The 25,379-nt window shown below is 42.0% G+C and overlaps 1 protein-coding gene across 1 annotated transcript in view; it reads right to left on the bottom strand.

The window, feature by feature from the left end:
* Window positions 1–1,161: 1,161 nt before the first annotated feature.
* The window catches only part of LOC140508184 (uncharacterized), a 34,004-nt gene continuing 9,786 nt past the window's right edge, over window positions 1,162–25,379 (bottom strand). The window contains 5 exon segments of the mRNA XM_072615962.1: window positions 1,162–3,947; window positions 3,949–4,607; window positions 15,632–15,645; window positions 17,579–17,623; window positions 21,253–22,477. Coding sequence (XP_072472063.1) covers window positions 3,453–3,947; window positions 3,949–4,607; window positions 15,632–15,645; window positions 17,579–17,623; window positions 21,253–22,477 — 2,438 coding nt within the window. The 3' untranslated portion in view covers window positions 1,162–3,452.

Below are 25,379 nucleotides of genomic sequence, written 5' to 3'. Positions count from 1 at the left end.
GAATAATAGTGGTGATAAGGGACATCCTTGATTCACCCCTGATCTTATTGGAAATCCATCTAGCTTATCTCCATTGCTCATAATGCTTGCTGAAGGTTTTAGGTAGATGTTGCTTATTATTTAATGGAAAGTTCCATTTATTCCTATCCTTTCCAGTGTTTTTAATAGGAATGGGTGTTGGATTTTGTCAAAAGTTTTTTCTGCATCTCTTCAGATAATCATGTGTTTTCTGTTAGCTTTGTTGTTGATATGAACAACAATACTAATAGTTTACCTAATATGGAACCAGGCCTGCATTCCTGGTATGAATTGTACCCAATCATAATGTATTATTCTTTTGATAAGTTGTTGCATTCTTTTTGCTAAAATCTTATTTTAAATTTTTGCATGTTTATTCACTGGAGAAATTGGTCTATAATTTTCTTTTTCTGTTTTGGCTCTTCCTGGTTGAGATATCAAAACCATATTTGTATCATAAACAGAATTTGGGAGGACTCCTTCTTTCCCAAATTATTTAGATAGTATTGAAATTAATTGTCCTTTAAATGTTTGTTGGAATTTACTTGTAAATCCATCTGGCCCTGGAGATTTTTTCCTGAGGAATTCCTCGATGGCTTGTTCAATTTCTTTTTCTTTCAATTTTTAGTGGCAGGAGATTGCTGAATAGGTAGAGCAGGAAGGGCAGGGCTGAGAGAGTGTAGCAGAGCATGAGTGAGAGAGGGAGTAATTTTGCTAAGGGGAGCTTGTTTGTGGGAAGGCCTGAAAGAGGAAAGGCTTGGGGATGGCTGTACTCCCTTTATTGGTAATGTGTACAAACTTTGCTTTTACCATGGTGGAATTGGCTTTCTGGTATCTGAATAAATAACTTTGTTTTGTTTTTGAGAGAGTTTACATTTTGTGAATTTCCCTTGGAAATATGTGTGCATATCCATAGTGGGTACTGTGGGTATCGCATTGGCACTACAAGTTCCTAGATAATGAGGATTGAAATCATGCTCCTATGCTCTTCATTCCAAGATGTGATATCAACTTTACTCAAGGAAGGGGTCCCATTGTGAATCAAAGCTGGAGTCTGTTAAGACTGACTTGGTTCAAATATGTAGTAACTGTCATACGTATGACTCTAGGGGGAATTTTACAATGTCAATAATCAGTGGCCAGACAAATTCTCATAAAGCTTGGATATAATAAACCAACTTGCAAGCTCGTCCTCCCCAAAGAGTACTTTGATTCTCAGTGGTTCTGAGGTCTTAATCACTCAGTCAATCACTTCATTACTTTAGAACTGAACAGCCTCTTGTTTAAGCATCTTCTTCCCTAGGGTTGATAAGATTTGGTGACCTTGCCCAAAGAGAATGTCCCAAAGCATTTGGTTAGTCCCCAAAGAACTTCCTGCAGAAGGAGAATTTACATGTCTTTCCTACTTTTCCCAAACAGTAAATTTATTATTATCCTTTTAAAAGCCAAATATATTCAATTTAGTATTTAACAGTTTTTAAGCATTATAACCCTGTTCTCTAAAAGTCTAATTTGCCTTTTCACAGCATCCAGTTCAAAACAGAAGATGCCTTCCCTCATTTTATCACCAGGAAGATTTCTCCAAAGCACACACACATATGAGCTCCAGGTGAAGGCCATCCCACAAAGATTGCTTTTATAAGACTTCCTTCCAGTGAGAATATTGTGGGGTCTAATGACTTCCATCTTCCAAGAAAAGGCAGATCCTCATGGAGCACATTCATAAGCCTTCTCTTCAACATGAATCCTTGAGGAAAAGATGATTTCTGTCTACAGACCTTCCCAACTGAGTCCAGATGTTTATTCACCAGGTAAAATTCCTGATGTCTAATAAGCTCTCCAGTCCATCTGATGCCTTTGCACATTCAGTACAGGAATGCTTTCAATCTCATGTGAATTTTCTGAGGAGAAATAAGGGATGATGTTAGTGTGAATGCTCTTTCAAATGGATTATCTTAATAAGGCATGTCCTTGAGAATTCACTGTCTGATGTGAGAGAAATGATGATTTCTCTCATATAATAGTCCCTTATTGATTTGGGACTAAGGATCCCCCCCCCCCTTTCGATTTCCTCATTCAGAAAGCAGCCACCATAGGAACCTCAGCCAGGCTTTGAAGGCAAGGCTGATGATGAGAAGAAATCTTGGGCAAGACCTGCCCAACTGGGAAAGCTGAGATGTGACCAAAAGGGAAAGAGGCTTTAGTCTAGGTGAATTCTGGTCCATTGCATTTTAGTCACATAAGTCTGAAGGGAAGTGGATTCACCCTTTTGGCTGCATTGTTCCAGGCAGGGGTGATCTGGATGGAGGTAAGTCTCCGTAATGGCAAGTAAAATAGGACCTTTGGCTGTTTGGGTTTTTTTTTAAATAATCAAGAAGTATAATGCAGGTATTTGAATATGACCGAGGAGGATCTTTACCACCCATCTTCTGGCCTGGGAAAATTTGTAAGAAGGTCCATTCCTTTTGTTAAGCAGACACTGATTCTCAAGGGATGTGATGCCCTATGGCTCTAAAAAGTGTGATAAATACATTGAGGGTGAAGTTTTACTTTGGGGCTTAGTTTTTGTAAGAGTGTTTGTTTGGCCAGATGATGACTCTGGGAAGCTGCTAAGGAGCCTTCAGTTTTGAGAACACAGATGTCATGCTTGCCTTGCTGGTAACTATGGTCAGACAGCTTTGTCTCTCTGTTGAAGTATGGTCAGGCAGAGGAAGTCATTTCCGTTGATTACTTTGTGGCTGATTGGAAGTATTTGCTTGGCCAGATGAGGACAATGGGAAGGTACTAAGCAGCCCCACTGGCTTCAAGAACCCAGATGTCTGCTTCCCTCTCTGGTAACAATGGCCAGATAGTTGGGGTTCAACTGGCTTGTTGAATTCAGGTAGAGGAAGCCATATCTGATGACTTTTAATTTCTCTGTATTTTCTTTGAAGTTCAGGATGCTGACTCCCCTGCACTAGGTGAATGATACTTGGTTAAAGGAATGATACACATGTCTGACTAAAGTGATTGTTAACCCCTCAAAAGTTGTCTTTCCTTTTATGAATGCAGATCCACCAATCTGTGATAACAGGCCTCCCTGTGTATTTTGGGCTGCTTACTGATACAGTCTCTTGGTCCAAGATGTAGTGATGAGTCATGGCCCTCAGCACCTCAGCAGAATAAGCTCACCTCTCATTATAAGACTTGGTCTTTCATTAAGTTTCAACCAATCACAGTTGATTTATGCCTCCTGGCAACACCCCGACATCTAAGGGCATATAAGTGTTGAGAGGCCTCCATGAATGATCTTTGGTTTATAGGAGTGACCTAAATCACCACTGTTTTATTAAATACCCACTAGCCATAAGTAATGAAATGTTTACCTACAAATTATTTTTCTTGGACTTCTCTTTCATCAGATTTGTTTAGTAAGGTGAGAGTGTATAAAAAAACTATATTACACTAGTTTTCTCCCCAGTGTGGACTCTCTGATGTAGAACGAGTTTGGATTTCAGTCTGAAAGCCTTATCGCACTGATTACATACATAAGGTTTCTCCCCCGTGTGGATTCTCTGATGTAAAGTAAGATCATAGCTTCTTCTGAAAGCCTTTCCACATTGATCACATTCATAAGGTTTCTCTCCAGTATGGATTATTTGATGTTTAACAAGATAGAAATTTAGTGTGAAAGCCTTTCCACATTGATTACATTCATAAGGTTTTTCTCCAGTGTGTATTCTCTGATGTAAAGTAAGGTCATAGCTTCTTCTAAAAGCCTTTCCACATTGATTACATGCATAAGGTTTCTCTCCAGTATGGATTATTTGGTGTTTAACAAGACTGCAATTTAGTGTGAAAGTCTTTCCGCATTGACTACATTCATAAGGTTTCTCTCCAGTGTGAATTCTCTGATGTAAAGTAAGATTATAGCTTCTTCTAAAAGCCTTATCCACATTGATCACATTCATACGGTTTCTCTCCAGTGTGGATTCTCTGATGTTGAGCAAAATCAGACCTACTTCTAAAAGTCTTTCCACATTGGTTACATTCATAAGGTTTCTCTCCAGTGTGGATTCTCTGATGTTCAGCAAAGTCAGACGTACTTCTAAAAGCCTTTCCACATTGATTACATACATAAGGTTTCTCTCCAGTGTGGATTCTCTGATGTAAAGTAAGACCATAGCTTCTTCTAAAACACTTTCCACAGTGATTACACTCATAAAGTTTCTCTCCAATGAGGATTCTCTGATGAAGAGCAAGACTGGAACTGGGATTGAAAGCTTTTCCACACTGATTACATTCATAAGGTTTCTCTACAGTATGGATTTTTTGGTGTTTAACAAAATTGAAGTTTAGTGTGAAAGCCTTTCCACACTGATGACAATCATAAGGTTTCTCTCCAATGTGGATTCTCTTATGTACAGCAAGACTGGAGCTTCATCTACAAACCTTTCCACACAGATTACATTCATAAGTTTTCCCGTTACTGTGAATACTATGATGAATAATGAAGAATGAGTGTTCATTACAAGCTTTCCCACATTCATAACACTCTTGTTGTTTCTCTCCATTATGAATTTTGTTGGTAAATAAGGCATGACTGTTGACTCAAGTCCTTCCCCCAATGATGACAATCATGAGGTTTCTCTCCTGTGTGGATTCTGTGAAATGCAGCACCGATTTGTCTCCCAGTGATGTCACAAGGACCATCCCTCTCCTCATGAATTTCTTTCAAAGAAATGCTGAATTTTGCAGACCATCTTTCATTTCAGGTCTAATCTCTCCTGCAAGAAACAAACAAAATAACATATATAAAGAGACACATGTACACACATAATTAGAATTATAATCCCTTCCCCACTTTGGGATAAAGTAAACTAGGCTGTCTTTACCCAGTTCCAGACAAAAGTCTTCAAAGTTCAAAATCCATCATTTGAACATGCCATTAGTTCACATCTGCAGGACAATTTGATTTAAAATGGCTTCATACACGATCACACTGAATCCTCACAAACACCTATGTCATGGGCAGACCCAGCATTCTCATTATATTCATAGCTCATATCACAAGTTCAGAATGGCTGAGTGACCTGCCCAACAACTCAGCACTGAGACTAGAACTCCAACCCTGCAAGTGGACATGATCTGTCCATGGTAACAGATCTCCTTTCTCTGTTCTACTGTCTTTTGTTTCGTTTTCTTAAAAATATATTTTATTGGGGGTGGAATCAACATGGTGGAATAGAAGGATGCACCTCTAGAAGTTCTCCCCCCAAAGCCCATAAAATACCTGTAAAAAATGACTCTAAGCAAATTCTCGAGGAACAGAAGCCAGAAAACGACAGAGTGAAAGAGATTTCCAAGCCAAGGCAGCCTGGGAGGCCAAATGGAAAGGTCTATTGCACTGGTTGCAGAAGAGAGCACAGCCTAGCCTTGGCCATACCATGGCAGGGACAGGACTGGAGGGGGTTTCAAGGTGACATGAGGAGCAACTGCGGGTCCCAGATCCTTCAACTCACAAATGCCAAAGACAGCGTCAAAGGTCAATGGAAAGCTTTTTCACCTAGGTCAGAAGGGAATGCAGCATTTTAGCCCTGGCCCTAGGCAGTGGCAGCTTCCATTGTTGAAGCCATGGCCTAAACACACTGGTGGAATTCAGCAGGTGATCTGGATCTCAGCCCTGTGGTGAGGAGGAGTGCTGGGGTGGTGGAGCTGGTGGAGGCTCTGGAGAGGGAATCTTGTTCACAGACCAAAGCCAAATGGAAATACATGGTTCAACAGTTCACTGAAAAAATAAGTCTTTAAAAATTAGAATGGAGCAGATGGAAGCTAATGACTTCATGAGAAACCAAGAAACTACAAAACAAAACTGCAAGAATGAAAAAAATAGAAGACAATGTGAAATATCTCACTGGAAAAACAACTGACCTGGAAAATAGATCCAGGAGAGACAATTTAAAAATTATGGGACTATCTGAAAGTCATGATAAAAAAAATAGCCTAGACATCATCTTTCATGAAATTAACAAAGAAAACTGCCCTGACATTCTGGAACCAGAGGGTAAAATAAATATTGAAAGAATTCTCCAATTCCCTCCTGAAAGAGATCCAAAAAGGAAACCTCCTAGGAATATTGTAGCCAAATTCCAGAGTTCCCAGATAAAGGAAAAAATATTGCAAGCAGCCAGAAAGAAACAATGAAATGTTGTGGAAATACAATCAGGATAACACAGGAGGTGGCAGCTTCTACGTTAAGGGATCAAAGGGCTTGTAATATGATATTCCAGAAGTCAAAGGAACTAGGATTAAAACCAAGAATCACCTAACCAGAAAAACTGAGTATAATACTTCAAGGGAAAAAATGGTCATTCAATGAAATAGAGGACTTTCAAGCATTCTTTATGAAAAGAACAGAACTGAATAGCAAATTTGACTTTCAAACACAAGAATAAGAGTAGCATGAAAAGGTAAACAGGAAAGAGAAATCATAAGGGACTTGCTAAAACTGAACTGTTTACATTCCTACATGGAAAGATAATATTTGTAACTCTTGGAAGTTTTCTCAGTATTTGGGTACTTGGAGGGATTATACATACACATAGATACAGAGCACAGGGTGAGTTGAATAGGAAGGAATGACATGTAAAAAAAATAAAATTAAGGGGTGAGAGAGGAATATGTTGGGAGGAGAAAGGGAGAAATGGAATGGGACAGGTGATCTCTCCTGAAAGGAGCAAGAAAAAACTTTTTCATTGGAGGGGAAAAAAGGGAGGTGAGAGGGCAAAAGTGAAGCTTCCTCTCATCACATTTGGCTTAAGGAAGGAATAACATGCACACTCAATTTGGTATGAAAATCTATCTTACACTACAGGAAAGTAGGGGAGAAGGGAATAAGTGGGGTGGGTAGGGATGATAGAAGGGAGGACAAATGAGGGGAGGGATGTAATGAGAAGTCAACACTTTTAGGGAGGGATAAGGTCAAAAGAGAGAATAGAATTAATGGGGGGCAGGATAGGATGGAGGGAAATATAGTTGGTCTTTCACAAGAAGACTATTATGGAAGTCTTGGGCAAAACTACACATATATAGCCTATATTGAACTGCTTGCCTTCTTAGTGGGGATGGGTGGGGAGGGAGGAAGGGAGAGAAGTTAGAAGTCAAAGTTTCAGTAAAGAATGTTGAGAATTGTTCTTGCAAGTAACTGGGAAATAAGAAATACAGGTAATGAGGTACAGGAATCTATTTTGCCCTACAAGAAAAGAGAGAAGATGGGGATCAGGCAAGGGAGGGGTGTGATAGAAAGGAAGGCAGATTGCAGGAAGGGGTAATCAGAATGCATGGTCTTTTGAGGGGGGAGGAGAGAGAAGGGGAGAAAATTTGAAAGTCAAAATAAATGAAGTGTGAAAAATGTATATTTCATTATTGCAAGGTAACTGCCAACCTTGACCAACCACCCCCCCTGAGCAGTCAGGAGCCATCAACATTGGGCCTAAGCCTCTGACAGCAAAAACATTAAAATTCACTGAAGGCTCAGCAAGTAGTTACCTTTTTTTAGTAATAAAATGTGTTTGAAGTAGGTACTTTTCTTTTGGACATAATAGTACTGCACATAAAATATACAACCGAATACTATAAACGCAACTTTTATATGCAGTGAGAAACCATAAAATTCAGGTGACTCAGTTGATTGTAATACTGATTTTATTGTGGTGTTCTGGAACATAACCCACAATACATCTGAGCTGGGCTTAAAAGTTTTGTCACTTTGGGTTTGATTTTGAGACTTTTCTCCCTAATTCTCCTCTTCTTAAACCATTTAGGAGCCTCACTTCTTGTATGGCTTTTCCCTTTCAAAAGCTTAGTGAGGTACCAAGAAAACTGGAGGTGCTCAATCCCTGCTGATTGACTAATTGACTGGGCCCAGGGCTGACACCAGGCCCCAGATTCTACCTCAGGCCCTGTACTATGGTCTCTGTCTTAGTTCACAAATGGAGTTTCTGGTCTCAGCCCTGTTTCTGGCTCTTTACTGCACCTTATCTCCTATAGTGAGTGGCCTCTGCCTAGTTCTAACCCTGCTGTGACCTAACCAGACTCATAGTGAAGATCCCAAACACTTCCTTCTGGCTCCTGAAGCATCTCATACTATGGGACACCTGGGAGTTTCTCCCTTCCACTTCCTCAGACTAAAGGTGGCTGTCAATGATTCTGGCCAATGATTCTCCAAGGACATGCCAAAGATTGAACCTCAGAGATCAAGGGATGGACATAGGTTGATGATTTATGTAAAGCAGAGCCTTGGATTAATTCTAAGTAAGGCAGCAGCCTTTGCTACTACTTTGGTGCTACTGAATAGAGAGAGAGAGAAAATCATAAAAGCAGGCTGTCTGAGTCCGTTGAGTCTCAGTGTGGCCTTCCCTGTGGCAAGGCTATCCTTTGACATGTCTCTAACTGACTCTCTTGGAGCAGCTAGGTGGTTCAGTGCATAGAGTACTGGTCAGGAACACTGTAGGTCAAATCCTACCTCAGACACTTACTGGCTGTGTGACCTTGGGCAAGTCACTTAAGCTTGTCTGCCTCAATTTCCTTACCTGTAAAATGAGCCTGAAAAGCAAATGGCCAACAACTCTAGTATCTTTGCCAAGAAGACCCCAGACAGGACCATGAACAGTCAGAAACAACTGAAATGCCTGAACAACATAACTGACTCACTGGCCCATTAGTCCCAGCAGCTTTTCTAGTTCTTTTCATTCTTCCCCAACCCTCCCTTCTGTCTCACTCCCACTGTCCACTCTGAACTCACCCAAGAGAAATTTGCCTCATATTTCATGGAAAACCTTGGGTACTTGGGCAAACTCCTTTCCCTGTGTAAATCAGCCCATTCCAGCATGTCATCTTCCTCAGTATACTGCCTCTCCACCATACCCATTATTTCCTTATTCTTCAGTCCTTCACTTTAGGGCCTTCCCTCTCTCAATGAGCTATAATTTGTCCTGTTCAAAACAGGTTTCTACAATGTGGTTGCAATATTGTCAGCACTCCCACATCCTCCTTTAGTGAAGGCCAGAGTTTCAGTTAAGAAGAGCCTGGACCTAATAGTCTCCTTTGTTATCTTAAGTAAAGTCAGAGTATGCTTTTTGGTGTCAGTGAAGCAAAAGGGTTGATTTAGTAACTTCCTTACCAGACCCTTCTCCTGGCATCTTAGCAATAAGGAAAATCATAGGTGTCCCGAGTTGCAATTTCAACTTTGTTAGCTCTGTTAAGATACTCTTTCTTGTGCTCACAACTTCAAGGGCGTGTTTATGACAGGATGCCTGTCATCAGAGTGATGGGATTTTCTCCTTATCATATGTCATGGAGACATATGCTATAGAAAGGAAATTCACACAGCTTGGGATTATAAAACCCAAGTGACACTACTTTGTGAATTGTCTTACTAAATTTACAATTTGTTCAACTAAGAGAGTTCCTTTCTCATGATAAAATGTATTTAAACCAGTCAGTTTCTATACTGAGTCAGTTAGATAACCTCTGATTCTGCAGGGTTATGAACATTTTCTTTAAAAGGGAATTAATTAAAAAATAACGCATGCCTTTAACCTGAAGTCTTTTCTTGAACCAAGTTTTCAGGCTGACAGCAGTCAAAGTAGTAGTTTGGGGAAAATTTATATATCCATACTTCATTGTAGCCTTCAGGGAGGAAGGACAGTAAGGAGAAAAAACAATAAAGGAAAGAGTGCACAGCAGAGAACAAAAGAAAACTTACAAGGAAAGAAAGAAAAGCTGGACAGGTAAAAGACAAGGCAGAGGATTTACTATATAGGTCTTCCTGAAAAGGAAATGTATTGTTCTATACTTTGAATCCTCTCTCAAGTTCTGCTATGCACATTGCAATGCTTTTTTTTTTAACTTCCTTGTTTTGTATTTGATTTTTAAAAAATTCAAATAAAAATTCTCTAAACTAATAAGAGAAATGTGAACCAAAACAACTCTGAGGTGAAAGGAAAACTCCTAGGACTTTGAATAGTTCCCCAGACTCAGCTCTTTCCCTATGTCCTCTCTAATAAGGGAAGGACTAGGCCTTTCACAAATGCTAATGAACAGCGACAGAAGGTACCCTTTTCTTTGGCCTCATCTAAACAGCTCTGCTAAGGGCTTTTGAGAATCGGAAGGTGATCCAGAAGTTACCTTAACCTGCTTTCTTAAATTTCTCTATTTACCAGAAACATTGGACCAGAGTATGAGGCCAGGTCCCTGTCTCCCCCCGCACCCACCCCTGCCCCAATTCATAATATTTTCTGCCAAAATGGGGACTTAGCCAATTAGGCAATTCAGCTCATCCTCTCTGTCTCCTGCTGTTTCTACTCTCCAAAACAAGCTAAATTTCAATGGCTGTAAGCTGCCTATTGGGGTTTACTTGGTGAATTTCTTGTATCTTTCTTTTCTTCTTTTCTTTTCTGTCTCTGTGGTTTTCTGCCTCTCTCTCTTCTCACCTCACTTTCCTTTCTACCAAACCTTAAACCCATTTCACTCTGGAGCTCATGGATGGACAATAGGTCCCTGGCCAAGTACCACTGAATGGCTATTTTGGGGGCCTTCCTGGCTCAGAGTGAATGTAAATAGAAAATATTACTCTTTTGGCCAACAACCCTCAGGGTCTTACCTCCCAGGTTGATTTTCTTTCTTTCTTTCCTTTTAATTAAAGGGGCCATTTCTTGACACATTTCTTTTTTTATTCAAGTTTTCAACATTCATTTCCACAAAATTTTGAGTTCCAAATTTTCTCCCCTCATCCACTCCAAAATGCCAAGCATTCTAATTACCCCTATCACCAATCTGCCCTCCCTTCTAACATCCCTCCCTTCCCTTATCCCCATCTTCTCTTTTGTCCTGTAGGAAAAGATAACTTTCTATACCCCATTACCTGTATTTCTCATTTCCTAGTTGTATGCAAGAACAATACTCAACAGCTGTTCCTAAAACGTTGAGTTCCAACTTCTCTTCCTCTCTCCCTCCTGAACCATCCCCACTGGGAAGGCAAGCTATTCAATATAGGCCATATCTGTGTAGTTTTGCAAATGACTTCCATAATAGTCGTGTTGTGCAAGACTTACTATATTTCCCTCCCTCTTATCCTGCCCCCTATTTCTTCTACTCTCTCTTTTGACCCTGTCCCTCCCCAAGAGTGTTGACTTCTAATTGCTCCCTCCTCCCATTGCGCTCCCTTCCATCATCCCCCCCTACTCTGCTTATCCCCTTCTCCTCCACTCTCCTGTATCGTAAGATAGATCTTCATACCAAAATGAGTGTGCATTTTATTCCTTCCTTGAGCCAAATGTGATGAGAGTGAGCTTCACGTTTTTCCTTGCCCCTCCCCCCTTCTCCCCCCCACTGAAAAGTCTTTTACTTGCCTCTTTTATGAGAGATAATTTGCTCCATTCTATTTCTCCCTTTACCCTCTCAATATATTCCTCCCACCCCTTAATTTCATTTTTTTCAAGATATGATCCCATCCTATTCACCTCACCCTGTGCTCTCTGTCTCTCTCTGCGTGTGTGTGTGTGTGTGTGTGTAATCCCACCACCTACCCAGATACTGAAAAAAGTTTCAAGAGTTACAAATATTGTCTTTCCATGTAGGAATGTAAACAGTTCAACTTTAGTAAGTCCCTTAGGATTTCTCTTTCCTGTTTACCTTTTCATGCTACTCTTATTTTTGTGTTTGAAAGTCAAATTTTCTTTTCAGTTTTGGTTTTCATCAAGAATGCTTGAAAGTCCTCTATTTCATTGAAAGACCATTTTTTTCCCCTGAAGTATTATACTCAGTTTATACTGGGTAGGTAATTCTTGGTTTTAGTCCTAGTTCCTTTGACTTTTGGAATATCATATTACATGCCCTTTGATCCCTTAATGTAGAAGCTGTTAGATCTTGTGTTATCCTGATTGTATTTCCACAATACTTGAAATGTTTCTTTCCAGCTGCTTGCAATCTTTTCTCCTTGACCTGAGAACTCTGGAATTTGGCCACAATGTTCCTAGGAGTTTCTTTTTTTGGATCTCTTTTAGGAGGTGATTGGAGAATTCTTTCAATATTTATTTTGCCCTCTGGTTCTAGAATATCAGGGCAGTTTTCCTTGATAATTTCATGAAAGATGATGTCTAGGCTATTTTTTTTTTTTTTTGATCATGGCTTTCAGGTAGTCCCATAATTTTTAAATTGTCTCTCCTGGATCTATTTTCCAGGTCAGTTGTTTTTCCAATGAGATATTTCACACTATCTTGCATTTTTTTCATTCTTTTGGTTTTGTTTTGTGATTTCTTGGTTTCTCATAAAGTCATTAGCCTCCATCTGTTCCATTCTAATTTTGAAAGAACTATTTTCTTCAGTGAGCTTTTGAGCCTCCTTTTCCATTTGGCTAATTCTGCTTTTTAAAGCATTCTTTTTCTCATTGGCTTGTGGAACCTCTTTTGCCAATTGAGTTAGCCTATTTTTCAAGCTGTTATTTTCTTCAGCATTTTTTTGGGTCTCCTTTAGTAAGGTGTTGACCCACTTTTCATGATTTTCTTGCATCTCTCTCATTTCTCTTCCCCATTTTTCCTTCACCAGTATTTTCAAAATACTTTTTGAGTTCTTCCATGGCCTGAGACCATTGAATATTTATTTTGCATGTTTGGGATACAAAGACTTTTTTTTTTTTTTTTCAAACAGGGGTTGAGCTTTATTACAGGGTTTCGGTTACAAGTGCAGGGAGTCTTCTTTCTTAGGACGAAGAGGGGGAGATTTCCTAAGAAGGCTAAGCTTAAGGGATTGGAAGTAGAAGTACAAGCGGGGAGAGAGGGGGAGGGGAGAGAGGAAAGAAAAGAAGCGGAGCCCTACTTTCCTCTTTGGCTCCACACATGCTAAGAGAGCTTTTAGGCTTCCTCAATCCTACTTAATCTTCAGCCACACAGTTTGCATCTCAATACCATGCTGTTAGGTAACTAGGTGTGCTCCAATCTGGGACGACCTCGAGGGCAGGGAGACTCCACCCATCAGGTATCTCCGGGGGAGAGGCGGAAATACCTGAGCTAGCCGAGCTAGCTCAGTCTGACCTTCTCGAACCCCCGCTGTTTATGGAGGGCCTCGTAAGACTCTAAGATTTAGAAGTCCCACTTTTACCCGCCCAAGACTGTCCACACGGATTTGAGCTTCCAGTCCCAACATATCCCCTTCTTTGTTATGCGCGGAGCGCACCTGGCTCTAGAGCAAACAGTGGCTGGAGGCTGAGTGGATTAGGAAGGCCTTTAGCATATGAGTACCTTACAACAAGACTTCATTCACACAGAAAACTGCAGCTAGCACAACTGACAAAGGGAGGCATCAAATAAAACAAAGATGAAACTAAATGGCTGAGTTACAACAGGGGAAGTGCAATCAACTAATCCCAAAGCATATTTTAAGAGAAGCAGGTGGTGTAGGCGCCTTACATCACCACTCCCTTAATCTTGCAAATGGATCTATACAGGTGGAAAATTGGTCACCTCCTCCCCACCCAAGTGTCCTGGGTTTGTGATATCAAAGTCCTCATTCAGCTGGCGAAAAAAGGATGCCTAGATGGGAAGCTGTCAGCAGCAGTGTCTGCGGTTGTGATGAGGGCTGCTTCCTCTCTGGGCAGCAAGGTTAAAGCTGTCAGCAGCAGGCTCAGGTGGTGTATGATCCTTCTCCCGGGTCTCTGGGCTCTCCGCCTCCTGCGTCTCCGTCGTCTCCGACCTCGGTTCCCACCTACGTATCCTTCTAATGGGAATCCACGCATCACCTTTTCCTGTGGAGACACAAACATACCCTCGAGCCCATATTAGTATCTTAAAATGTCTCATAGCTGGAGTAGTGTGTGAGCCTTTTGAGACATCTGTATCAAGCTCTGATTGTATTAGGCCTCTTGATCTTAGCTCTGATTGTATTAGGCGACCTTTTCCCCTTCTTTGTTTAGCGAGGATCGCCTTTAAGGTAAAGATGATAAGAATGCATAGTGGCTCTTTACTTAGGTATAGCTGCTGCCAGGTGCTTACAAATGCTTCATTAACATCTGTAAGGAACCTGACTTTCCCAGATTTTTTCTTTTTAACAAACACAGGAGCATTCCAGGGTGCTAATTGCTCCTTAACCAGTATTTGTAATGCCTGGAGTTTTTCTGAAGTCAGAGACCATTGCTCCACCCAAATCGGGGTGTCTGACTTCCAATTCAAGGGTGGGGACTCCAGTACAACAGCAATGGCCCTTACTAAAAATTTGGTAGCTTCATCCCGAGGCGGCTCATAATGTCCCTGCCCCAGATGTTAAAACTAAGTCCTGGAATCACCAACGGCCATATGGTCCTTTGGCGATCCTCTGCCTCCCACTTTACTGGGTGCATTGTCTCTAAGGTATTTTGGCACCCTCCTATTCCCCACACTGGTCTCTGGCTTTCTTTAAGCTTCCAGTGCCTTAAGGGAAGGGCAATAGCTATGGGAAGCTGATCCTGGCCCCTCCCTGTACTTATTTCTTTCTGCCCAGGGGTAAGGCAGGCTCTAGCTAAGCTCTTCCAGTCATTAGGAGTCAGAACGAACTGACCACTGAGAGTTTCAAGCATGGCTATAACAAAGGGTGAATTAGGGCCATGCTTGGTACAAGCCTCTTTAAGAGTCGCCACTCTCTTCCACTCTATAGGTATGTGGCTCCTCCGAACCCCACCGGGGACACTGGGGTCCGCTATTTCTAACACAGGAAATGTCCCTACATCTTCTCCATTCTCTATAGCCTTTCTTATTCCTTTTTCCAAACTGGACTGTGGCCCTGAACTGTCTGACCAATGGAGCAGGTTATAAGGAGGCGCGGAGGGAAGGCACGGCGTATTCTCCCCTGCCTCGCCTTTTCCATCCGCTAGATGGAGCTCCGGGTCTATTTTTTCTTTACGCTCCTTAACTTTCCGCTTAACTTTCTGCTTGCCTGGATCCTCCCCTCCCCTCTCTCCACTTCCACTCTTATTCCAATCCCACCCTGGCCTCTCCGGCCCTTCCTTACAAAATTCTCGGAGGTCGTTTAACTCTATTGTGACCCCCGCCTCCCTGCATTCCCTGTGAAGTTTCTCAGCCCAGACCTCCTGTTCCTCTGGCTTTATTACTGGCAATAGATTCCTCATCCCTGCCCTTTTCCCAGGGGTTTGGGAAGCTTCTCTCCCCTTTCTCTCCTTCCGAATCTAGGATTCGGGACTCGCTTCTTTCACAGCCCCTTCCGGGTGTACCCCAAAAGCACCCAGGATTATCTACGCTCCCAATCCCTGTTGGGGCGACAACTGCCAAGCCTAGAGGCCTGTATTGGGCTACCCGAGTCTTTCTTACCTGTCCAGGTCTTCGGCTGGCCACGCCGGATGCACGTATGAGAGAAAGGACGTTCCAGAGTCAAACAGGGGTTGAGCTTTATTACAGGGTTTCGGTTACAAGTGCAGGGAGTCTTCTTTCTTAGGACGAAGAGGGGGAGATTTCCTAAGAAGGCTAAGCTTAAGGGATTGGAAGTAGAAGTACAAGCGGGGAGAGAGGGGGAGGGGAGAGAGGAAAGAAAAGAAGCGGAGCCCTACTTTCCTCTTTGGCTCCACACGTGCTAAGAGGGATACAAAGACTTTTATGTCTTTCCCTGATGGTAAGCATTGTTCTTCCTCATCAGAAAGGATGGGAGAAGTTATCTGTTCTCCAAGAAAGTAACCTTCTGTAGTCTTATTTTTTTCCCTTTTGGGGCATTTTCCCAACCAGTTACTTGACTTTTGGATCCTTTGTCAAGAGTAGGGTGTACTCTGGGGATCTGTAACATCTCAGTTCCTCCAAGGTGGTACAATCAAGTGCGTACACTGGTCTGGGACCAGGGAGAGATTTTTGTGCCCAGAATCTTTGCAGAGTTTCCCCTTCATAACCACCTCATCTCAGCGCCACCAAGCCAACACTAGAGGCTGAGATTCAGATAAGCTGCATGGGCAGGGCCACCATTCAGTGTGAGATAAAGATCAGCTGCTGCATGGGCCTCTACAGAGGACTGAGGTAAGAACCAGCTGCTCAATGCCCCCAGGGCTTTTATGACCCAACAATGGATGGGGGTGCTTTGGGAACTGCTGCTGCCTGCCCTATATGGCCTCTGTGGCTGCTGCCTGAGGCTGGAGCTACGGGAAGGCCCTTCTCCCTTCTTGGCCAATTGAAAAAACCTTGTCACTGACCTTTGGTACCTGTGGGTTGAGGGATCTGCAAATCGCTGCTATTGCCACTGGAAATTCCACCCCTGAGGCCTGCTCCCATCCTCCTCTCAGAGCCTTGAGGTAGGGCCAAGGCTGGACTGGGCTCTGCTCTGCTCCAAGTCCTCCTTTCAGGTCACCCTGGGCTGGAAATCTCCTCCACTCTGTTGTTCTGTGGCTTCTGCTGCTCCAGAATTTGTTGAGTCTTTCTTTACAGGTATTTTATGGGCTGTGGGGGGAGAGCTAGCGTATGTGTGTCTTTCTACTCTGCCATCTTGGCTCCACCCCCCTCTTGACACATTTCTTAAAGAGACTTATTCACTGAATGGGCCTTACCTCACTCAAAATGAGAACTTCAAAAGACCTTAGCCTGAAAGGGCCAAGGTCTCCATTGCATGCTGGGCTGTCTCCAGTTGTCCTGATGGATATCAGGCCACTGGACCCAGATGACTCTGGAGGAGAAAGTAAGATTGATGTTTTTTTATGTGGGAAATGCAATTAACTGAGGGCATCTTAAGTTTTTTTTTCATGTTTTACATACATGATATTTTTTGTTATCATAGCATTTCTAAATTCTCTTAAATTGTGAAATTGTAGAGACCATTGTAATAGAAATGTTATTAGACAAAGCAACTTGTCTTTTAATCTGGAGGCTTTTAAATTATGGATTGGGCTTTTAAACCAATATGAGGAGATATTTGAAAACTGAAATATTGAATGTGATATATTTTGTCAGAGACAATAACGTTTACTATAATATTGAATTTTTACTTGAAATTCTTGGGTATGATGAAAGTGTAGGTGGTGATTTAAACATATTAATTAATTCAACCTAGCAGATACTTGCAGCAAAAGTGAAACCTCAGAATATGGGTAATTTTAATTTATAAGTAAAGGATAAATGAAATATGACTATTGTACTGTGTACTCATCTCTCTCTTCCACAGAAAACCATGTCACCTTTGAGAATATCCTTAAGGTTTCTCTACACTAGGTATACTCTCACATAAGGTAAGAGATAATTTGTGGTTGCCTAACACTGAATCCACATACAGTTTCACCTCAGATTGATTATGATGAACCATCTGGAAGCTCTGAGTGCCTTTCTTCATCCATCACAGTGATAAGATTTCTATCTAGTATGAATTCTCTGATGTGGAATAAGCGGTGACTGGTGTTTGAAAGCTTTATGACATCACTTATAGTCCTAAAGTTTCTTTCCAGGGTAGAATCTCTCATTTTAACAAACTTAGAGCAGTAATTAAAATATCTGCTATTATATTCATGACATTTGTGAAATTCCTCCTGTGGACTCTCTGATTCAGTTGAGCAAGAGTGGAGCTCCACATGAAAACTTTTCCACAGTGATTCCACGCATAAGGTTTCTCTCCCCCTCAGCTGATGCTGGTCAGGTCTGTGGATGGAGTGCACTCGCCTCAGATGAAGGTCATGGGGAACACCTGAATAACATGTAGGACATGAATGTAAAGGAATGCTACTGTGCTGTAAGCAATGATAAGCAGCACATAAAAGAGCAAGAAAATGCTTTTACAAAGGAATGGAAGAAGGGAGGTGAGAGGGAATGAGTGAACCTTACTGTCATCAGATTTGACTGAAAGAGGGAAAAACATACACACTCAATGGAATATGAAAATCTATCTTACCCTACAGGAAAGTAGAGGGGAAGGGGATAAGAGGGGGGTGGTAGAAGGGAGGACTGATTGGGGGAGCAGGTAATAAGCAAACACTTCTCAGGAGGGACAGGGTCAAAAGAGAGCATAAAATAAATGGGGGCAAGATAGGATGGAGGGAAATATGGTTAGCCTTACACAACATGACTGTTATAAAAGGGTTTTGCATAACTACAAATGTATAACCAATGTTGCTTGCCTTCTCAATGGAGGGCAGGGAGGAATGGAGGGAGAGGATTTGGGACTCAAGTTTTAAAAAATAAATATTAAAAACTTCTTATACCTGCCACTGAGACATAAGATACACAGGCAATTAGTTTCAGAAATCTATCTGACCCGATAGGAAAATGGAAGGGGAAGGGAATAAGAGAAGGTGGAGGGGGAGATGGAAGGGAAAGCAGATTGGGGGAAGGGGCAATCAGAAGGCATGCCATCATGAGGTGAAGGGAGGGGAGATATGAAGAGAAAATATGGACCTCAAAATCTTCTGGAAGTGGATGTTTGTTGGGGTCCCCTAGACCATTTACGGGAACCCCTAACCCCGACCCAAGGCTTTTGTCTGGCAAGAGGCCTTGATCTTGTGAGTAATGAGATGGGGCGGGAGAAAAAGGTGGTGAAGACTCCGTTTATTTCAACTAATTCACATGCATATATAGTCTTAATTACGTAAAACATTCCTAAGCCTTACATTGAACCTATCACCTATCACCTTTCACATTGAATCTATCACCTATCACCTTTCACATTGAACCTATCACCTATCACCTTTCCTTATATGGGTGTCTTCTCCACTGGACATCTGGAGCCAGACAAAGAACTACCATGGTGCAAACAAAGCCGAGACCATTCCTCCTGAATCCATCTAGTTCCACCCCTACTGACAAGCCCCTAGGTTATCTAGGCAGGCTCTCAGTGTGGCGTCCTGAAATGGACAGGGGTCAGCTCTAACTCGTCCCGTTACAGATGTTGAAATCTAAAAATAAATAAATTGACATGTGAAAATATTAAAAAAACAATTAAAGAATTTTTTGGTGATATCAGGTTTAAGAAAAAAAAACAAAAAAATGAGTAGCCAGATTTCAGAAAAACCTGGAAAGACATACATGAACTGATGCTGAGTTAAGTGAGCAGAACCAGGAGCACATTGTACACCATAACACTAACATTGTAAGTGATCAACCTCATTTGAACTCAGCTCTTCTGAGGACTGCAATGTTCTAAGACAATTCCAAAAGTTCATGATGTAAAATGGGATCCACATCCAGAGAAAGATCTCTGAAGACAGATAGAAACGTACAATTTTCACTTTTTCCTTCTTGTAGTTTTTCGTTTTTATTTCTTTTTCACAAAATGTTTAATGTGGAAATATATTTAATATGAATGCACATATATAACCTATATCAGATAGCTTGCCATGTTGGGGATGGGGGGGGAGAAAAAATTTGGAACTCAAAATCTGATACAAGTGAATGTTGAAAACTATCTTTACATAATTGGGGAAAAATGCTCTTAAGTCGGGAAAAAAGAAATGTGATGATATTGAAATAACACTGAATTGATTGTGAAAAAAAATCAAAACCAAAACCGGAGGTTCAAGACTAAAGCCTTCCCACAGTGATTACTTCACAAGGCTCTTCTCAAATGCGATGTTTGCACTCTTGGTGATGCCTTCTCATCTTCCTTCCTTTTCAGGTTTTATTGATGCATTTTCTCTTTACACCAGAGACAAGACAAACCATCTCTCCCTCCAGACTGAATCATCTCTTACAATAAAGAAAAATAACTGAGACAGGCAATCTAAGCACATGGGCACATTGGTAGTAGAGATAACCTTCTACCTGGGAGTGAGGCCCTGGGCCTCTTGGTGAAGAGGGAGACAGTTTTCCTTCCCTGATCTCAGAGACAGCCTCTGTGCTGCACAGTGACTCAGAGGGCCACTTGTTCAGTCTTCCCATTTGCACTGTTGCAGTCACTCGGTTTGTACCATATACACTGGGTATGGCTCATGAGGTTCTACTCATTTCTGTCTCTGCATCAGGTGATAAGAGAGGAAGGGGAACCCACTAGAGGAGAAAAAACAGAACAACTGAATAAAGCAACCAGACATTGATAAACTCAAGAATAGGCAGGGTAAGAGGCCCCTTTTTAACAAGCATAGAGAGAAACCAGGTTTAGACTCCCAGGTTCCATGTACACAGAACTGAAAAGAGACAATGGACCTGACTAGAAAAGTCACCAATGAAATTATCCATGAAGGAAGATGGAGGAGGAGGAGAGTCATGAGTTTAGCAGTCCCACAATTCCTGCAAACAGATGGAGAATATCAAGGCCCAGCCTGAATCCTGAGGGGGAAATCCATGAAACCACAGCAAAGGCTTGTTCCAGACTGAGTCAGTGTAGAGGGACAGAGAGAGATGTCCGTGGACTCACAGGGAGGGGATCTGGCCATGAAGGGCATTCCTGAGCATTCCAGAGAGGGGAGAAGTTGTCCAGAAGGCCAAGAAGGGGGCCTAGACCCAGCATAAACTTGTGCAGCCTACAGGAAAAGGTGGTACCTGGCAGCCCTATGACTCAGTGCCCAATTCTGGGTTAGACACCCAGGGCAGACAGAAAGGACTTGCCCCTAGATATGACAGTTCCAGGGTGAGGGCAAGTGCTGGGTCCTAGACTGGGAATTAAGCAAAGAAAACATTCAACAGCTATGTGGTTCTCATCCCAGGAGCACAGTGGGGTTTCAGAACCAGCTCCTGGCCCAGGATGAAGCCTGTGGAAAAATAACCAGGGAAAGAATCTCATACAAAAAAGGACCCTGTAGTTCTGTCAGTCTGGACCAGTTTCCCAGCTGCCTTATACTGATTGGGCCATCAATATCCTACTGAAACCCAACATGAGGGAGATCCAAAGATGTACTGCTCAAACACAAACACAGGGCAGGAATTTTCAGATCAATGATGGGGAAGAGAAGAGGGAATCAGACTATTGAGGGAGTACTGGAAGACTGCAGGTCACAGGCATGAGCTTTGTCAGGGATCCTGGAGAAACCCCAAACTTGGGACCCCAAGAAAGCAGCACCAAGAACATTCTGGACATTCCCTCCAGAATGTGGACACACCCTGGCCCTACTCTCAAGTCCATGGTCAGAAAGAAGCCTGGAAGAAAAGGTAGACAACAAATAAAACCACCACAAATGTTCCTTGGGTGACAGGGACCCTCAGGGCCCAAACCCAGAAGAACAGGAGGACTTCAAAATGTTTTCAGATTTACTTACACACGAAAATGTTGTCAGAATTCTTTTTTTCCTTTTATGTTTTAGGGTAAGTTTTCTCTCCAGTGTGGATTCTCTGATGTTTAGCAAACTCAGACATACTTTTAAAAGCCTTTCCACACTGATCACATTGATAAGGTTTCTCTCCAGTGTGGATTCTCTGATGTTCACCAAATCTAGAGTTCGTTCTGAAAGCCTTTCCACAGTGATCACATTCATAAGGTTTCTCTCCTGTGTGAATTCTCTTATGTACAGATAGCTTAGAGCTCTGTCTGAAAGCCTTTCCACAGTGATCACATTCATAAGGTTTCTCTCCTGTGTGGATTTTCTTATGTACAGATAGAGCAGACTTTATTCTAAAAGCCTTTCCACATTGATCACATTGATAAGGTTTCTCTCCTGTGTGGATTTTCTTATGTACAGATAGATCAGACGTTATTCTAAAGGCCTTTCCACATTGATCACATTCATAAGGTTTCTCTCCAGTGTGGATTCTCTGATGTTCACGAAGTTTTGAGTTTGTTCTGAAAGCCTTTCCACATTGATCACATTGATAAGGTTTCTCTCCAGTGTGGATTCTTTGATGTATACCAAGTTGAGATTTCATTCTGAAAGCCTTTCCACATTGATCACATTCGTAAGGCTTCTCTCCTATGTGGATTCTCTTATGTGCAGATAGATCACAATTTCTTCTACAAGCCTTTCCACATTGATCACATTGATAAGGTTTCTCTCCTGTGTGGATTTTCTTATGTACAGATAGATGATACCTTATTCTAAAAGCCTTTCCACATTGATCACATTCGTAAGGTTTCTCTCCTATGTGGATTCTCTTATGTGCAGATAGATCATAATTTCTTCTACAAGCCTTTCCACATTGATCACATTGATAAGGTTTCTCTCCAGTGTGGATTTTCTGATATATAGCAAGATTGGACCTGTGTTGACAAACCTTTCCATGCAGATTACATTCATCAGTTTTCCTGTCACTGTGACTATTATGATGGATAATGAAGGATGAGTGTTCATTACACACTTTCCCACATTCACAACACTCTTGTCGTTTGTCTCTATTGTGAATTTTTTGATAGCAAATCAGGGATGACTGTAGACTCAAGTCCTTTTCACACTGATGACAATCATAAGGTTTCTCTCCTGTGTGGATTCTGTGAAATGCAGCACAGATTTGTCTCCTAGTGGAGTCACAAGGACCATCCCTCTCCTTATGAATTTCTTTCAAAGAAATGCTTAATTTTGCAGCATCATCTTTTGTTTCAGGTCTACTCTCTCCTGCAAGAAACAAACAATAAAACATATAGAAAGAGACACAAGTACACACATAATTATAATTATAATCCATTCCTCTCTTGGGAATAAAGTAAACTAGGTTATCTACATGCTACTTTCCCAGGCCAAGAGAAAAGTCTTCAAAGTTCCATGGATAGAATCCATCATTTGAAAATGCCATGAGCTCACATCTGCAGGACAATCTGATCTAAAAAAACCTTCACACACCATCACACTGGGTCCTCAGAAGCACTCATGACACAGGCAGACCCAGCATTATCATTATATTCATTACTCACACCATGAGATGAGAATGGCTGAGTGACCTGCCCAGAAATTCAGCAACTGAGACTAGAACTGCAATCCTCCATTGGGCATGCTCTGTCCATGGTAGTAGATGGCCGTTCTCTATTCCACTTTCTTTTCTTTTGTTCTCTTTAAAATATATTTTATTGGGGGGAGGAGCCAAGATGGTGGAGTAGAAGGATGCACCTCTAGAAGCTCCCCTCCCAAAATGACTCTAAACAAATTCTCGAGCAGCAGAAGCCACAAAACGACAGAGTCAAAGAGATTTCCAGGCCACGGCAGCCTGGAAGGCTGACTGGACAGGTCTATCGCACCAGGCGCAGAGCGGAGTGCAGCTTAGCCTTGGCCATGCTGAGCCAGGGCCAGGACTGGAGCAGGTTTCAAGGCGCCACCAGCACCAGCTGCGGGTTGCAGATTGCCTTAACTCACAAATGGAAAGACAGCTTCAGTGGTCGGTGAGAAAGATTTTTCACCTGGATGAGAATGGAATGCAGCAGTGCAGTCCTGGACCTAGGCAGTGGCAGCTTCCATTATTGGAGCCCTCACCTGAAGACCCTGGGGCAAGAGCCCTGGCCTTAGGCAGTGGCAGCTTTCATTGCTGGAGCCCTGGCCTGTAGACCCAGCAGCTGATCTGGATCTCAGCACTGAGTGGTGGCCCTGTGGTTAGGAGGAATGCTGGCTGGTGTGGTGGAGCTGATGGAAGCTGTAGAGAGGGAATCCTGTTCACAGACCACAGCGCAGGCCAAGGGAGGAGTAAACTCCTCTCCCCTGACTGTGCCACCTTGTAGGAACTGAGAACTTAGAGGTCCCCAGAGCATACCCTCCTCTTAACAAAGAACTCAAAATCAAGTAACTGGCTGGGAAAATGCCCAAAAAAGGGAAAACGAATAAGACAACAGGTTACTTTCTTGGTGAGCAGGTACTTTCTTCCATCCTTTTAGATGAGGAGGGACAATGCATATCAACAGAGGAAGACCTAAAAGTCAAGGCTTCTGCATCCAAAACCTCCAGAATAAATATGTTCTGGTCTCAGGCCATGGAAGAGCTCAACAAGGATTTTGAAAATCAAGTCAGAGAGGTGGAGGAAAAATTAGGGAGAGAAATGAGAATGATGCAAGAAAATTATGAAATGAAAATCAAGACCTGGCTAAAGGAGAGCCAAAAACATGCTGAACAAAATAACATATTTAAAAATAGTCTAATTCAAATGGCAAAAGTGGCCCAAAAAGTCAATGAGGAGAAGAATTCTTTAAAGACCGTAATGACCCAAATGGAAAAGGAGGTTCAAAAGCTCACTAAAGAAAAGAGTTATTTACAAATTAGAATGGAGCAGATGGAAACTAATGACTTCATGAGAAACCAAGAAATTACAAAACAAAACCAAAAGAATGAAAAAATAGAAGACAATTTGAAATATCTCATTGGACAAACATCTGACCCAGAAAATAGATCCAGGAGAGATGATGTAAAAATTATTGCACTACCTGAAAGGCGTGATAAAAAAAAAAAAGCCTAGACATCATCTGTCATGACATTATCAAGGAAAACTGCCCTGATATTCTAGAACCAGAGGGCAAAATAAATATTGAAAGAATTCTCTGATCACCTCATGAAAGAGATCTGAAAAGAGAAGCTCCTAGGAATGCTGTAGCCAAAGACTGAGTGAGCCTCAGGGATCAGGGGATGGACACAGGTTGATGATTTATGTAAAGCAGGATTAATTAATTCTAAGTAAGGCAGCAGCCTGTGCTACTACTTAGGTGCCACCGAATAGAGACAGAGAAAATCACAAAAGCAGGCTGTCTGAGTTCACTACTCATTTAGGCTACATAATCTCACTGTGGTCTTCCCTGTGGCAAGGCTATCCTTTGACATGTCTCCATCTGACTCTCTTGGGGCAGGTAGGTGGTTCAGTGCATAGAGTACTGGTCAAGACCACTGTAGGTCAAATCCTACCTCAGACACCTACTAGCTGTGTGACCCTGGCCAAGTCATTTAAGCTTGTTTACCTCAGTTTCCACATTTGTGAAATGAGCCTGAAAAGCAAATGGCAAACAACTCAATAGTTTCTCTGCCAGGAAGACCCCAGATAGGACCATGAACAGTCAGAAACAACTGAAATGCCTGAACAACAACATAACTGATTCACTATCACATTAGTCCCAGCAGCTTTTCCAATTCCTTTCATTCTTCCTCAGCCCTCCCTTCTGTCTCTCTCTCTCACTGTCCACTCTGAACTCACCCAAGAGAAATTTGCCTCATTTTTCATGGAAAACATTGGATACTTGGGCAAACTCCTTTCCCTGTGTAAATCAACCCATTCCAGCATGTCATCTGCCTCAGTATACTGCCTCTCCACCACACCCATTATTTCCCTACTCTTCAGTCTCTGCTGCACTAATGACTCCTTCCATATTGCCACAAACAAAACCATTTCTCTCTAATCCTCAACATACAGTCACTGGAGCCTTTCAACCCAAGAAGTATTTCCCTATGTCTTCTATTTCATAGCTAAAAACTGGATGCACCCATTTACAGCTGGTGTCACCATCTCCCCATGTGTATAATGCTCACCCTGGCTTTCCTGGTATTGCCCAGC

This window comes from Notamacropus eugenii, chromosome 5 (assembly GCF_028372415.1).
Source record: "Notamacropus eugenii isolate mMacEug1 chromosome 5, mMacEug1.pri_v2, whole genome shotgun sequence".
NCBI lineage: Eukaryota > Metazoa > Chordata > Mammalia > Diprotodontia > Macropodidae > Notamacropus > Notamacropus eugenii.
Note: the sequence above shows the minus strand (reverse complement) of the source record. Positions and strands in the feature narration are given on the sequence as shown.